This window comes from Aulostomus chinensis, chromosome 2, assembly GCF_037954235.1.
Source record: "Aulostomus chinensis isolate RoL2024-O1b breed Wild chromosome 2, RoL_Achi_v1.0, whole genome shotgun sequence".
In the NCBI taxonomy this organism is placed as follows: Eukaryota; Metazoa; Chordata; class Actinopteri; order Syngnathiformes; family Aulostomidae; genus Aulostomus; species Aulostomus chinensis.
This window is the reverse complement of record NC_141321.1, coordinates 17608393-17625289: the sequence shown is the minus strand read 5'-3', so window position 1 is coordinate 17625289 and position 16897 is coordinate 17608393. Positions and strand designations below refer to the sequence as shown.

Genomic DNA, 16897 nt, shown 5'->3' with positions numbered 1-16897 from the left:
ATGAAATTTAATCTGCATGTATTTGTCTTATTTGTGTTACACATTGTTCAGGCAGCATGTTATATTGAGCCATAGTTACACAGCTATTACATCAGTCCGTCTGCACGGACAACCCAAGCCTGAAAGTGTTCTCGAGGTTTAAAAAAACACAGGGACAGGTAACAACACAGATTCCTGCCAACCTTGACTGTGGATGTAATGGAATCAATCCATCTATGAGTCTATGCAGATTTGTCAGCTCCATCTCTGGACAATGATACTGATTTCTATACAAAAGATTAAGCACTCTTAATTTAACATTTAGCTCTAAAATATCTTATATCAAGGATCATTTCTGATCCTGCACGAGTTTTTTAAGTAACATTGACATGTTTTTTTTTGTTTTTTTGGTTTCTTTGGACCTGTGAGCAAGTGTACACACATAATACACACTGAAAAAGAGGTAAGCCCCTCTTATTAAAAGATACGCGCATGCCCTCACCACTGCCTTGGTCTGGCATCACTTCTCAGCCCCCTCTTTAAGCAGGCACCGCCCCAGCCCTCAGCAGGCTGTGTTCTACAGTAGCAGGCCTTTCATCCCTCCATCCCTCCATCCGGCCCTGCCCAGTGATTTATAATTCATCTGGGATCCTGCCTCCCTCCACTCCTCTGCACCAGGACAGCATTAACATTCTGTTTGGTCCCCAGCTACACTGCACCGTGTGTGTGTGTGTGTGTGTGTGTGTGTGTGTGTGTGTGTGTGTGTGTGTGTGTGTGTGTGTGTGTATATATGAGGAATCATTCCCAAGTCAGCCCAGCCAGTTAGGCTCCTTTTTGAATGGTTGTTATTCTAGCTGTATGTGTTCTTTCTATTCAGTCACTGAGGGGATCAGGTTGCTTGTCTGGCTCTCTGTCTGCTGGTTATTTTTCTCTGTCTTCACATGTGCCAAGTCAGCTCCCTGTCCCACCTTCTGGTCCCTGTGTAATAATAGAAAAGAGTGCAGCAGGATTTTCAAGTTGTGTAGTATTGGCCGTTTTGTCTCAGAATGGTCATCAAGTGCTAGTGCAGGGGTGTCCAAACTACGGCCCACGGGCCAACTGCGGCCCGTGGTCCAATTTTAATTGGCCCGCAGCATATTCTAAAAGTATAATGGGATATGGCCCACACATGGAACTTGACTTTAACCTCTTAAGCAGCACTGTACCGGTGGCGGTACAGCGCGTAAACAAAGTCAGAATACGATGGATTTTAGCAGCAACAATGTATCCGATCATGTTATACCTCATTCGAAACCTGGTGGTGTAACGATTAATAAACACCCAATCATGATGAATAAAGTTACTTGTAGCCGGGGCTGAGTTAAAATGTTGCTAGGCAACCGGCAAGCAATAGCCACCTACTAACTTCGTGCTCCCAACATCATCACCTTTAAACTATCGGCATTTAATTTAATCCGTAAGACTCCAAAGAAGTAGAATTTACAATATTCCCTGCTGAACTCTTTATCTTCAGTGTGTTACTGGAGTGCTGGCACCACTCCACGGTCACAGTCGCCATGCTAACTTCCCCCTCTCTCTCCCCGTAGCTAGCAGCCAGTATTGCTTTGATCGCCGCGACACTCCTTCTCAGTCACGGTGATGGTGTGCCGAACACATCAATAGCAGGCTGAGCCAATCAGTGCCTGGGTTGTTGAGCCGCAGGGCTGAAACCCCAACCAGACCCCAGTTTACAAAGCGGACCATGCATCACTTGATTGACACTTGACACCAGCCTATGAGATTATTTCAGAATATAAAGTAGACATTCTTTTAGCCAATAAACAGACGAAAAAAACAGTACTGAGCATGAGGGTATCAGGTTTCATGGGCAAAAACAGGAGGGTTGCGCACCGGCGGTGCATAAAGTTAGCTTGGCTGCGTAAAGCAGCGCTGTAGTCGTTGAACCTGGTGAACACGGCAGAGCGAGAGAAAATATGGCCAGGAAGTGATTTTTTGGCAGAGGAAGAGGCTGAAATGGCGCTTCAGCTGTCCGCTTCGGACATTCAGACACCTGCGGTTGACCGGGCAGACATCGAGCAGTGTTTGCAGGAGTGGACCCAGACTTTCAAGCTATGAGTGACTGATCCAGTTGTTCCAGATGCGTGTTCATGGACAAACAATAAATAGTAGGCTGTGCTATGTTTTAAATGGTGTTGTTTACTTGTCTTTACTTCGGCCGGCCAGTTAGCAGCCTGATTTGCATGAGGAATGTGTGAATTAGCTGCGTCAGAGGGGGAGGGGTCAATTAATTAATAATTCATATGGAAATAAGCTTTATTATATAATAAATTCTTACTCATTAATTAAAGTCAATAACATTTTCTAACAAATGTTAGTTGGTGTGCTAATAAGCCCAATAACCTATTTGCATAACAAGTCTGAAATATCCTCATCCCCTTACCCCCCTATTCTTCTGTGGTCTGAAGGGGATCACCATAGTCAGTATGGTTGAATCTGAGCCTGTTGTTTTGAGAATGAGCTGCCAACCCTTTTCGAAAGAAAATAAATGAAAAAAACTTTGTGGAAAGCTGTGTTTTTTCTTTTCTTCAAGTATATTCAATTATCAAGCATAATTAACCTACAATTGATTGATTTTGCTAACTTTAATACACTATCACCTCTAGTGTGTGGCCCGTCTGTTTGTATATTTTCTTGTATGTGGCCCACAGTGAAAAAAGTTTGGACACCCCTGTGCTAGTGTCTTCATAAATTATGACACATTTCTAACTATCATTACACATTTCTGATACTGCACATCTCCAGAACTCAGATGAGTAGCACTGTTGCACTGGTGCAGATTAGAGAATACCAGTCAATACATGAACTACAACAATTTTTGGGGGTATTTTGTTTTTTAATATTGCTTCAGAATACAAAGTAGGTAATAGCTTTAAGAAATATGTTCTTTTTTAACCTTGTAAAGTGACTGTTAATTTATCCTGGCCACCTATTCCTGTGTGTCGTTGTGCTGTACTTAACCATATATTTTTGCACACATTTTAAACTCTTATAACTCCCAGAAACTCACACGATAAATACAAAGGTTCAAAATAACCAATACATAAATTTCCACAAGTATGGAAAAGGATTTTTCTCATTAGCTGATTTATTTATTTAAGGTTTTAGTGCTCTCATTCCCAGTATGAATGATCTTCAGTGTGCTGGTCGTGTATTGTCTAGCTCATAGAAAGTGGCTGGAAATGAGCACTGATGTCCTTGCTGAGCTTGCACACTGTAACAGGACATCTTACCAAGCTAGCATTATCATTTAGTAATGGTAGGTACAAGTCAGGTACTGGATCTTTCTGTGTGGAGTCTGCATGTTCTCCTGTTCCTGTGTGGGTTCTCTCTGGTACTCCAGCTTCCTCCTACAGTCCAAAGACATCAAGAGGGGACGAGGCTGATTGATACTCTAAATTGACTGTAGGTGTGACTGTGAGTGTGAATGGTTGTCTGTCTCTATGTGTTGGTCCTGTGATGGACTGGTGACCTGTCCAGGGTGAACCCTGCCTCTCACCTGAAGGCTGCTGGGATAGGCTCCAGCCCCCCCGAGACACGTAACAGGAATAAGCTTAAGAAGATGGATGGATGGATGGATGAAATTATTATCCCATGCTTTTTGGCAAGAAAATGAGAATTGTTGAAATTCCAGAATGAGCAGAGATTGATTGCCTGTTCATTATCCTCATTATCTGTTTTAACCATAAGTTGAAATTTGGTAAGAAAGATACACCATGAGGGATGTTTACCAAAAATATATGTAATAAAATCAGAAGTAGGGCCTTATCAAATTCACAGACCCTTCTTTTATGAGGCATTCATTAGGCATTCGTGTTACTTTATATGCCATGCCATTATATGTTGTCTGTAACTGTCCTGAGCAGCCATAGACAACACATAATGCAGCAGCCACAGCTTGTTTTTTTGTTTTGAAATTGACTTTTTTGAATAATATTTTGTGTGTGTGTGTGTGTGTGTGTGTGTGTGTGTGTGTGTGGTACATTATGATGATTACTTGTGGAAAGGTCATATCCACCCTCCATGCCTCTCCTCCCTTGCCTCTTACTTGCTCTGTTCATTATTCATTCACATTTTCTCCCTCTGCTATGCCTTTATTTTTACTTCCTCATGTAATACTTAATTAATGTAGATCCAGTCACCATGCCTCACATTCTCCTGCTATACACACATACATATACACATCAGTACTCATTCAAGATCTCTGAAGTAGTTGCACACACTTTCAGTCACTTATCTTTTTTCTCTGTCTCCTGCAGGAGCATAATGAACAAGCTCTCTCTCTCTCTCTCTCTTTCTCTCTCTCTCTCTGTCTCTCTTTCTCTCTCTCTCTCTCTCTCTCTCACACACATACACAATCACTTTGTGTTGTGCACTTTAAGTAAAAGCAGACGGGTGGCACTATCACTCAATAAGAGAAAACCAATATGCCTAACCATCATCTCAAGATCAACTAAGGTTTCAAATCAGGATCAGTCACATGTCATCGCCTTCACTCTCCTGTTGTTCTGCATGATCTGAAATAAGCTGAATCAACAGCTGAGATTTCTGTATGTAGTTAATTGTGATCATGTTGAGAAAAAAAAATGTATGTCCCTCCCTCCATATTTCTGCCACGCATTGTCTACAGTGTTGTCTCGGTTAACATTCCTACAATCCTGAAGCAAAATCTTTCACTGTGTTTCAGATACATATCTGTTCCATTAAGTTATGTTGTGGTTCTGCATGACAATAAAGTATTGTCATGCAAAAAGTTGATTTTGTTCAGAGACGCATAGGGCTGCAATGCTCTTCTTGGTCTTGTTTAAACTGATGAATATTTTCCAATAATTTTATGGTAAATTTACACACTGATCATCAGTGATGCGTTTTTGTTAATTCTGTTTTTATTGAGGTTTACCCGGACTTCACGCCCAGCCACTCAGCTCAAATTGTTGAGTAAGTTTGAACTCTTAGGTCAGAAGTAGATTGCTACAATTCTGACAGCAATGTTTACTTGATCTGAGCTGCTGAGATTTGTAGCCTCAAAAACACGCTGTCCAATTGAGAAATGCTTTGTACGAGTATGAGGTGTTCCTGGTTCGTGTAGAGCAGCAGAGGTTTCTTTACAGTATTCAGCGTGTGTTTATGTTGTTCATTAGTTTTGATACACCAGAATGTCTGGGTACTCTTTGCAATTTTTTTCAATAGGTTCTAAAATATTTGGCCACAGAGGGAACCTCTGGTTGATTTATTAGTTATACAGTGTTATCTGCTCAGAAGGGCTAAATGTGTATTTTTCTTGCCACTCCTATGTGTGTGACAGAGTGTGAGTCCTCCAGTTCTGTTGGTTGTTTTGTTTGTGATGGTGTTTGTACATGTAAAATTGAAGCCCTTCATTGCTGTATTGGTACTATTAGCAAATTACCGAGACATGAGAGATGTGATATTTTTAGGATACTTTCTGACATCGTGTAAAATGAAACCAAGTTATATTTTTACACTGAACACATGAAAGTGACAGTACAAAACAAAAGAGCAGAAAAAATGTCATCCTTGAGCAGTTTCTCATCTCTGCATTGATTGCAAATTGTCATGTATAGTGGATGCTGTCAGAAAGTTACTCACAAAGTATGTTGGTAGGTTGCATAAGCCTGGAAGTGGCTAGCCATGTAACTTGTCACACACAGATAGGAGACAGTAGGAAAATAGTGTCGTAAAAGTCAAAATCAAGTTCCTTCAAATGACTCTGTGAAGAATGTTGTATGGTATCTAGGACACCTTCAAGATAAATGCTTGTTGTATTGGTGTTTTTGCTCAGCTCTGTGATTGTGATTCCAATCAGCCTGGGTACATTCTCTGCATGGGAAGATGGGTCTACCAACCACACTGTTATTCATTCCATCAGTCCTGCTTGACAGCAGCTCAGTCAGGGGGGTTGGGCATGGGAGAATGCAGACAAGCTATTCAGTGAATTGGAGCAGATGATCTGGCCTCAGCAGTGTTTGTTGTTATTGTTTTTGTGGAATGGGTGCTGTAGATATATACTGTTATATTGCTGAATGCGATCAAAATAAACTTTTCATTTATTCCCAAACAGAATTGCACAACAAGTTTCATTGTCCTGACTATTTTATAGTGTACAACCAGTATTGCAAAATGACTGTAGCCATCTGTTATGTGTACCTATATAATATTTATTATAAAAAATAATGTTGTCAGCACAAAGGAGCCTGTGAATTAATGAAACATCTCTGTTTGGTCAGACAGTGATCAAAGGTCAGAAAGTGATTGAATCCTCATTACTTCAGGTTGGTATGCAGAGGCACTCTTCTGTCAATAGGTTCCCTCTTTTCGTCCATGGCTCTTTCCCGAGCTGCTTATAGTCCCGCATCTGTCTCATCCCTGAGTTGCTAGGCAACAGGCTTTCCATGTGTGTGCGCTCACACGTTGCTGTGGCAATGTCAGGCTTTGCCTGTGAGAGGAGAGAGGTTGAGAATAGTGAAAAAGGCAGATGAGAGAGAAGTACTCAGAGAGGAGAGGGAGAAGAAATGAGAATGAGTCAGAGCTCTGATGGAGCTGAGGGATTGGAGAGGAGAAAGCCCAAAAGCACTAGATTGGCTCTGGCCTTTCCTGCAGCCTAGCTGTATATATATATATATATATATATATATATATATATATATATATATATATATATATATATATATATATATATATATATATATATATATATATATATATACACATACATACATACATACAGAGGCCTGCCACTATCTTAGCGAGGTCACTGGCAAAGACAGCATGATTTACCAGAATAGCAGGCAGGCAGCAAGCACTGAGCTGTTATTGGATGGAAAAGAGAGGTGTAAGGGAGAGTGAACGTGCTCAGAATAGAAAATTAGACCAAGTGATTGGATTCCTCCCCACATCTCACTCTTGTCTTGCTCTGTGGCTCTCTACTTCTAGAGATGCATGGACAATAGTGCCACTCCCACTCTCGCATTTCCAATACACTTAGTCATATCCAGTTGTCCATATCACCCTCATAACGTATAGATGTTAGGATGCGCAGATCATAATTGGGAAAATAAATCACAGATTGAGATCTAGTATTTTTCTTTCTAGTTCTAGAAACATCGTGTGTTGAGTATGTGGGCTAAGATATTAAACCATCCATCTATTATTTCATAAATCTAATAAAAACTCATGTAGAAGTCTTGTCTCCATACTCAGAAAGTCATGGTTATTTGATTAATTCTGCTTATAGTTATTATGCGAATTCCTTAGTTTTTTGGGAGCACACAATTCTATTAAAACACCCCTCTACCCAGTGCTTCTGTATATGTTAGTCCATGTTTGTGTGTGTGTGTGTGTGTGTGTGTGTGTGTGTGTGTGTGTGTGTGTGTGTGTTCTTGTATCAGCCTGTTGTTTTTTTTTTCCCACTGGCTCTCTACGCAGGTTTATAATGAAATGAATGGGCCCAGGTCAGGGACTGAGCAGCGAAGCTTGGCTCTAGTTGCCAGGATACAGCAGCTGAGCCCGGCTGGCTTTATTTGCACACCAAACAGGCTAGCTTGCTGCTTCTGTCCTCCTATAGTTCATCATCCAGCATGGCATGTCACTGGACAGCCCCAGTGTTACAGACCATGCACATGTCAAACTATTCATGGGTGTTCTTAATTTGTACAACAAGGTGCCACTACACAGTTGAGTATAATTTTTCAAGCGTACATACATATGGTTTCACTTGGTCTTGAAACAGGTGGACAATACCATCTTATGTCTTGGTCCTCTGATATGTTGCTGATTGCTCAGGATTTTGTGTATTGTTCAGAAATCTGTTTTGAGTGAGTGGTGGGCTAAAAAGCTGTTTTCACATCTGCATTTCACTGCAGTGTTTCCCATACATTGACTTGTGGTGGCCAGCCAGAATTTCAACACTGCTACATATCAATTTTCTATTATATTGTTTCTACTCTTTAATATGGGTAAAATCTTGTTTTGTTGGGAGGTCAGCTCATTATATAGATCATTTCAGCGCGTGATTGTCCACTCTTTCTAACAAATGACCACTCTGTATATAGCCTTGCATCATGTGTAGGAGTGTGATAATTCTGGCTCTAAATTTAAATACCAAGCAGAATCACAAATCTCCCTTTTCCCCCATCATCATGCCTCATACACGTCCGGGGGGGGGGGGGACTCAAAAAAGACAGCTCCTAGTTAACACAATTTCTGGCAGCCTATATTTACAAGACGCCATGATCAAGGCTTGTGTCATCGATGGATCAGTTGAACTTGAGCCTCTTGCTTTTCTCAGGTCATTGCAGTTGTGACTTCCTTTGAAATAATGGAAACAACAATCGTGCTGTGCATTCTTACAACTTATGTGCAAATGGGGTCCTGCAAGCACAGGGCTAGGATGTCCATGAGTTTTACACTACCTCCCCACTCACAATTGCTCAGGTCTTGCCACTTCTTCTTCAAAATTAAGATTCAGGGCTTGATTTTGAATTTAGACACCAAGGATCAGAATTGCATCTAACTGTGGGAATCTGTGGGGAAGGGAGAGTTCAGCAAACTAAACTATCTATATCCAGATATTTATTGGTATTATCAGCATTAAAAAGTACAGCTCATGAATAATTTATTTCCCACATTGTGTCCTGATCCTGAACAGATGATGAGCAAATAAAAGATTTGAGTAAAACCGGCCCAGTATAATTATGGTCAATCAGATCGATACATTAAAAAACATGTACTACCTCTTTCTTACAGCAATGACATGCCAATATTATCGCATAGCCCTGATGAGAGAGTGTGTGTATGAATGTTATTTAACTGATTGTGTGAAGCTGCTTGATTTATGCAAAAAAAAGTGTGGGAGTGAGCCACAGCTGAAATACCGTAAAAAGCAGCAAGATCATCGAGATGTGCTCACTGCACCTTCTCCAGTATGAGCCAAATGCTGATACTTGCCCAGTTGAGTAGTTTACTAAATAAACCATTCAGAAGAATCTTAAACAGTTGTTAATGGCTGTGGACAGTGGACACTGTTGATGCCTGTGATGATGGTAAGAGACATCTGTGTTGTAAGCGAGGTAGAGCTCTGTGTGTAGCTGGTATATCATGAATGATGTGGACACAGCTACACAATTAGGATTTTCCTCTTTCATGAATATCAAAAGATTTTAGTCCTGATTTTAAAAAGTACATAATCCATAATGGATACTGATGATGAAATAACACGCAACAAGCGATGTCTACATTATTGACCAAAGTATTCAAAACATGTTTGTAACCTTTCACATTTGGTTTAAGGGACTTCAGAGATGTAATTCTTTTTTTTTCTTTTCTTTTCTTTTCTTTTTTTTTTTTGGAAGATTTTTCTTGGCATAGACACCTTTATTTCCGAGTTGACAGACAGAGAGGGGGGGTGTGACATGCCGCAAAGAACCTCTGGCCGGGATTCAAACCGGGGTCGGCTGTGTATATGCTCTAACCACTCAACCACCTGAGCGAGTCAGAGATGTAATTCTAATTGAAGTGCTACACATAATATAGAAAGACTTCATTAAAACTGCATTAGCCTTTTAAAATTGCCGATGGAAAGTATATGAATTTACCTCATTGTGCCTCTCCAGTATTGCATTTGTTGGATGGTCATTGACTCCAATCCAAATAATGTTTTTGCCTAAATTACAATTTTGCCAATCCTGAAATCTGTGGCAACACAGCACAGCAGCAGCAGGTTCCCTCTGACTGCAACATATCTGAGATGAGTGCAGTTGGATCAGAAGCTGTCTCCTACTCATTGTTAGCTGAGAAAACATATTTGAATTTTGACTGCTTAAGAGGAATGTTGGTGGATGAATATCTCAATGACATCTGGTATCTTGGCTGCAAATTAATTTCCATTGTGTGGCAGCAGCAGCTGTGATGACTTTCCAGGGAAGTAAAATCCTGCCTCATAAAAGGAAAAACTTAACTTGCACTTTGTGACTCATAAACATCACTTAAACGAGGACATTGTGACCTGTGTAACAATTGTTTCATCATTCATGTTGCTATGTGTCAGGCATAGAAGCATGTAGATTTCTAACCAATTTGGGCATACTAGTTGACTGACTTCTGGGGAGTTTGCAGATAATTTGTATCTGATTGTGCAATATGCAATGGAGTTTGTTCACCCTGCACACAGCATACAAGAAGAACCAGAGCGCAGAAAGAGAGCAACAAGCCCATCCCTGTATGCAGCTGCTTTGTTGTTCAACTGTCAGTGTGGAGCAACTGGCTGCTTTTCATCTCTGTACCTGCACCCTCACTTCTTCTCAGCTGTGTGTCTGTGTTTACATCTTTGTGTTTTCCCATTGCTTCATTTCAGTTATTTACACATGATCACAAGTACATGTGGCAGCAGAATTGATCACAAAGCTAAATAGATTTAAAGACACTAAGTGCATTTGAGCTTTGGTTCTAAATTAGTATGTCTATTTTTTAACCTTGAAGTTGGTTTGGGAAAAACTTGATAAATTCAAACATCCATTATTAGTCCAGCAACCAATGTTTGCCGATACTTACACATCTGGTTGGTACAGTGCTTTTAAGCAACATATTTGTGTGTGAGAGAGGTAGAGAGTGGAGCTCAGTGAGTCAGTTTGCTTTTTGGAAGCTTTACCATGGAAAGGGTTTTTGGGAAAAAAATGTAATCAGTGTGTCAATATTTGGAATTTTTCTTGGTCAGGGTTAGCAGCGAAGCAACTAGTAAGCCAAAGGACATAAACATAAAGAGCTGGCTGAACATCAATATAAAACTGTTCAGTACCAATCAATCAGACAACATGCACTAAACAGGTTTCAGTTAACAGAGTGCCACTGCAGTGGATCACTGGGGCTTTGTGGTCACAAAAATGACTTTGAGTCAGTGGATTTTGAATAAAGGTCACCACAAATTTGACAGCAAGACTGTTGTCATTAACCTGGATGTATGTGTGTTGATTTTGTCTGATAATATTCCAAACATAAATACGAGATTTGCCAGGAGCCTGCCTGTCCTCCTTACTAGCTGTCTACTCTATGCAGCAATATCTATCTTAAGCACTAACTAACCAGCTGGTGGTTTTATGTTGTGATCCTAACACTGTGGTCCTTGCAAAATAACAATACAATTTGTTTCCATGGAAAACTTTTTTAATAGGACCCAAACTGTTGTTCTGCAGACTTACCAATTTGTGAATTACATTGCAATTCATCACATTCTGTGAGATTGCGATCAGTTTTATGAATTTTTTTGGCCCAGAGAAGTGGCGTAATTGTTTTTTACTGGTCAGTTTTGCAGCCAGCCATAATATTATGCATTTGCAGTCAAGTTAGGTGGCATTGTAACATCCGGATGCAGGTGTATTTTCGTACATCTGTGAGTGTGCACACAGCGTGCTGCATTATGCTGAAGTGTTGGCCTCTGTCTGACCGCAGAGGGGAGTGGCTCCAGAAAGATGAGAGAAAAGAACAAGAGACATTGGGAGAAAGGGATGTGTGTGTGTGTGTGTGTGTGTGTGTGTGTGTGTGTGTGTGTGTGTGTGTGTGTGTGTGTGTGTGTGTGTGTGTGTGTGTTAGGGCTGTGCAATATGGCAAATCCGATTCAGGATTTAAATCAATCTTTCCCCCCCACTTAAAATCAGTTTGCAGATGACAATGAAATTGTTCAGTTGCACTGAAGACTGGGTCTCCCATTGTCTTTCCGAGCTTTGATCATGTTGGTGCCACTGTCTGTAATCATACAGGTGATTTGGTCCTCAGCAAGATTTCACCAGCTCAGAGCGTCTTTTAGCCCCTGGGCAATTATTTCCTCTTTGTGTCATCTGGAAAGTAAGCGGTTTGGAGGCAGATGCTTTGCAGAGTCCAGCTAACGAAATGTATCATTAAACTTAGGTAGGGCTGTTTCACTCTGCTGGACCACAGACTGGTTGTTGCGGAGTAGAATGACACCCCTTATTGCTCCGTCGTCATCCTTTGGCGTGTACTGTTATACAGCTGAGGCAAGGCAAACAGAAAAATGTTTGTGGCCTGGAAGCACATACCTGGGGGTCCAAAATTTTCTTCATAGTATTCACAATATCTTTTGCAATTCACATCCCGACTGCATCTGTGACCGCTTTCCACCGGGCCCCCTCTTATTATACGGGATACAGGAGATGCTAGGCTGGTTGCAGCAGTCTTGTTCTTTCTGTAGGGAGCAACACCTCTCCCACTCGGCAGCCTGCCTCTCTTTGAGGCGCTGCAGTAAATTGGTAGTACTGCTACCTTTGGTAGCAGCAGCCTTTAAACACCCTTTTGCAGCGAGGCATTGTTTGTTCTGTGTCTATCTCCACAAACCCAGACCAATTCCAAATAACTAAAGATACTTTCCTTTCTTGGGAATGAAATCTTTGCCACTCACTGCCATGTTGTTTGTATATCAAGCACACGGGGGGCGCGCCCTTTGAACTACAGGGAGCCCAACAGGGAGCGTCAGTGGAGGATGTTGAAGAGAAAATTGATTTTCATTAAAACAAATTGAAGTACAAATTCAAATTAATCTATAAAGTCGATTATTGCACCTCTGTGTGTGTGTGTGTGTGTGTGTGTGTGTGTGTGTGTGTGTGTGTGTGTGTGTGTGTGTGTGTGTGTGTGTGTGTGTGTGTGTGGCAGCATTGTAATGCACTTTTGCATTTATCTGCAAGGTAGAAATCGTTCCATAAATTTAGTTCATTTACCATTTCCTTTGGTTCTGTTGGGCCCAGAGTGAGCATGTCTGGGGCAAACTGACTGACAGACTGAAGGTGGAGGTGCCATCAGCAAGCTGGATGCTGACGTCACAGACATCTTGTTGAACCAGACAGTGATGGATGAGCTGATGACTGCTTGTTCCACACACTCCAGTGTTTGTGCATCAGAGTTGATATGTTTAACTACCACAGAGACATTTGAGCAACTGCTAAATTTTGGGATGGTTTGGAGACGTGGGCACAAGCTTGGGCCGTGTCCATTGTTGATGGCCATCGTGAGAGGCCTGAACCGGATTCTAGCATGCAGCTATCTCTGTTGGTAGTGTAGCCAGACTGATGTTGCTCCAGTGAGGAATAGTCTTCTTGCAGTCATTATCATCATTTCACCACTACCCTCCATCATATATCCCTCTGGCTCACTCACTTGTAATGAATTGTACTATGTTTTTGTAGTCATTCAAATTAAAGTAGTGTATTCTATGGTGATCAGTGGTGTGAAGTCAAACTGCATACTGACGGTACTCATAATACACAGATATTGCTCTACATGACTCATCAGCACTGGGGTCTGGCCATAGCTACACTTGCCTGGTCTTGTTGAGATGTCTTGCCACTCTGCTCCTATTCAAGTAATCTTGGAGATTTTTTTTTAGCCACAATTCACTGTGTAACTACACTGATAAAACTGTTTTACATAAAAGCCAGCAAGGTGATGTTAACATTAAGGGGGTTATTTTTCTATTTTGCTGAAGGACTTAACAAATTTTGAAAAAAATAAAGTCTAAATCTAATTATTTTGACTGATTATATTTGGTAATTAATTTCTTTGAAAACCCCAGTAAAATAACTGTAGTTTGATTTTTGTGATGGTCTGTATCAAACAAAGAGGTTTTCTTAGGTCTGTAGAATATGATATGCACTGCCACTGTATTGGATTTTATATGTCAATTGGCCTTTAATAAATGTTGTGCCCTCCTGTGTTTTGAGAATTGTAGTTGTCGATATTGTGATTTCAATAAAATGTTCAATAAATTGTCTAGCTCTATTTTGCAGCAACTAAGCTTTCTTGTACTGGATGTTGTTTTCAAAGACAAATCCACACACATTCACACTAAGACACAAATACACATGTGTAATTAATCCACTGATCGGTGGCAGCAGAACTTGACTGAGTGAAACCATCGCTCAGATGCACAACGTTAGCAGATGTTGTGCATCTTTGATTGGGATAAAATTGCAAAGGAAAGGAGGCCTGTGGTTTTCACCCATTTCCTCTCCTTATGTGTGCCTTTGTGTGACTAAAGTGAGCTTGCAAACAAAATTTTCTGGTATTTCACATGTCAGCTAAATGCTATGTTGCTATTAATGCCCATCATAGTAATCCCAAAATAAAGCAGAGATTATTGTTCTTCAAACCCGGTTGACCCAGTTTGAGGCATGTATGTGTGCTGCTGCATGGTTTGTTTATTTCTGATAGTAGTCAAGCTTCCTGCCACTTTTGTTGGTGTGGCAAGAGGTGGGAGTTAAGGGATGGTTGAAACAAGTATCTAGCAGAGGGGGGAGTACCAAAGACCCCAGAGGAGAGAGGAAGGGCTTGTGGTTTGCTCTGTCTCATTCCATACACCAGCAAAAGGGGAGCAGTACAACCTCTGTAGTTGTGTGTCTCTCTGGTTGGCTGGCTCTCTGTTTTGACTTGAGTGGAGGGATATAAATAGCAGTCTTTGAATAGGATAACTGCAGAGGGAAGGGAAGGAGGATGGGGGTAGGGGAGATGGAAGTGGCGCCAGGGAAGATAGGAGTGCCAATGTCTCCAAGTAGAGAAAAAAATGATGCAGCCATAGCCTCATCTGTTCACTCACTCAGTCACAAGGATGATTATACTTGGACGCACTCGGAAGAGAGTGCATTATGAAGGAGAGAACTGGGGGATGGAATGTATGATTAATTCATAGCCCTGAGAAGCAGAAGGCCTCTCTTCATGAAACAAGACAGTGGATAGTAAAGCACATATTGTTTTTGAGCACGTGGGACCGAGTAGACAATGAGAACGTAAAGCTCTCTGTTCTGTAAGTCCATCATAAAAAAATAAAAAAAAACACTTGCTCATACCAGGTAGGTTTCTTGTTTTTGAAAGAGAACCATTTGTGGATGCCATGAATAAGGACGGGGTTAAGCCCACAATAACACAGGGCGGATAGCCAAGACGGGAAGTAGCTGTTAGGGTTTATGTTGAGACGTGCCAGTCACTTTCCTGAAGATATTCCTCAGCTGCTGTTTGTGCTCCCATAATGCCACATCACTGAGGATACAAACTATATCTGAAGCTAGTCCTGTCAGCATATCCAGATTTCTGTGTATCGGCTTTATTTGCTGTATAGGTGAAATGAATGGTGTGCCTTTGTTCTTCTATTATGAGCAGCCACTGCCAAGCATGCTTTACAGAACAATTTATAGACAGACTTTGCTTGGTTTTGATTTGTTAGGATGAAGCAGCTAGTATGCCACATCAGAAATGCCTCTTATATGCTTTTCACACTGAAAAACGTGTGTCAACACGGGTTTTTGGACCAGCGTTTGCTCGGCATTAGGGCGCATTAAAGCTTCCAGAAGACCCAGGTCTTAACACCCGCTGTGAGGACTGCGTGCCTGTGTTTTTCTCTCTCATACGTCATCACGCTGACAATGTCATCATTTCACATAAACGTGCGCCGGAACACTGAGGGGTAAACAAACGACAACATGGGCTTTGTCGAGTCGAACGTTAGCATTGTCGTTGCATGCATTGCAATGTTGTCTCCTTTGCAAAGCAAACAAACTCAGCACAGATTGGATAATGTCCGAGCGCTAATGCAGCAAAGGAGGATGGAGTTTATGGCGAGTCTGGAAGGGAGCCGAAGAAACTACAGGCGAAGCCTGACAGGCGACACAGTGACAAAACCAGGATGCGACAGGAAGGTCGCGTGGAACCTGAGAGGACACGGGTTGCCTCCTTCACACTGCAGCCATGCTGCAAAACACCCGGGTCGCTTGCCGAGTCGGTCGACACAGGTTGAAATGCAGAGTCGACCCTTTCAGAGTGCTGAAAAACCCGTGTTGACCTGTGTTGTTGGTGCAGTGTGAAACGGGCTTTAGATGGTTGAGCTCCAGACAACACACAGTCACATGTTAGAATGTTTGACCATGTCTGTGACTCTCTGAAACTGATGATCAAACATCCAGTTCTCACCTCTTGCCTCAGTTGGCCAACTGTGCAGAAATATTTCTGTCTCATTTCATGCATACAACAGAGCACTACATTATAGATGCTTTTCAGGATAGACTGAGTGAAATTGTGTGCCATTATCAGCATACAGTGATCATATCTACCACTCCTCAGTGCCAGTTTTTCTGTCCTCCCTTGTATGTCACCATTCGAAACCACTTCACATCTGATGAACCAATGTGGTGTGACAACGCTTGATATAAACCTGTTTTCTCTCACAACAAAGCCATAGTGCTGTCCTTCCTCTCCAATACTATCCTCCAGATCAGGAGTATAATGGTTTAAAATAGAGTGCTTGATGTACCGCTAATGGCTGCATTGTCTGGCAGTGTGTAAATGTGTTTTCAAAGAAACACAGTGACCAGGTGCTAACCTCCCCCACCATCCTTTTTTTTCCCCTAATCTTTGTTCCAGACGGTTGATGACGATGCAATGGCAGCGTGAATGAAGCTTGGCGTGGGGAGAGCTGAACGATGCCCAAAGGTGGGGGTTCTAAAACCCCCCAGCTGGACCACTTCCCACTCAACACCGACATGGTGGAAAAGCAGGGTGGGAAGAAGGTAAGACTGCTAAACCCTCATGCACACAATTCCGAAAAAACACACTACCTCAATACACAACTTCAAGGTGATTGTACTGTTTTACTGAAATATGACCACTACATGTTTTCAACTGTCAGACTCCCACCATCTAGAAATGCAAACCTTGCCTTATACATTCCATTAATTTCACACACATGCAGTTCGCTTATTTACAGTAGAGGAAAGTGTCTGTCGCATCACTGTCGCACTTTGATGATGTCACCGAGTGTGAAAACTGTTAAGCTATAAACTGCAGCACTGAGGTG

At 41.6% G+C, this 16897-nt stretch overlaps 1 protein-coding gene across 2 annotated transcripts in view; it reads left to right on the top strand.

Annotated features, from left to right (window-relative positions):
* ankrd11 (ankyrin repeat domain 11) overlaps nt 1-16897 on the top strand; it is a 119684-nt gene that overhangs the window by 77522 nt on the left and 25265 nt on the right. For both annotated transcript variants that reach the window (XM_086181762.1, XM_086181756.1), the window contains exon 3: nt 16465-16610. In XM_086181762.1, the coding sequence (XP_086037888.1) occupies nt 16524-16610 (87 nt within the window). In that variant the 5' untranslated portion in view covers nt 16465-16523. The remainder of the gene's footprint in view (nt 1-16464; nt 16611-16897) is intronic.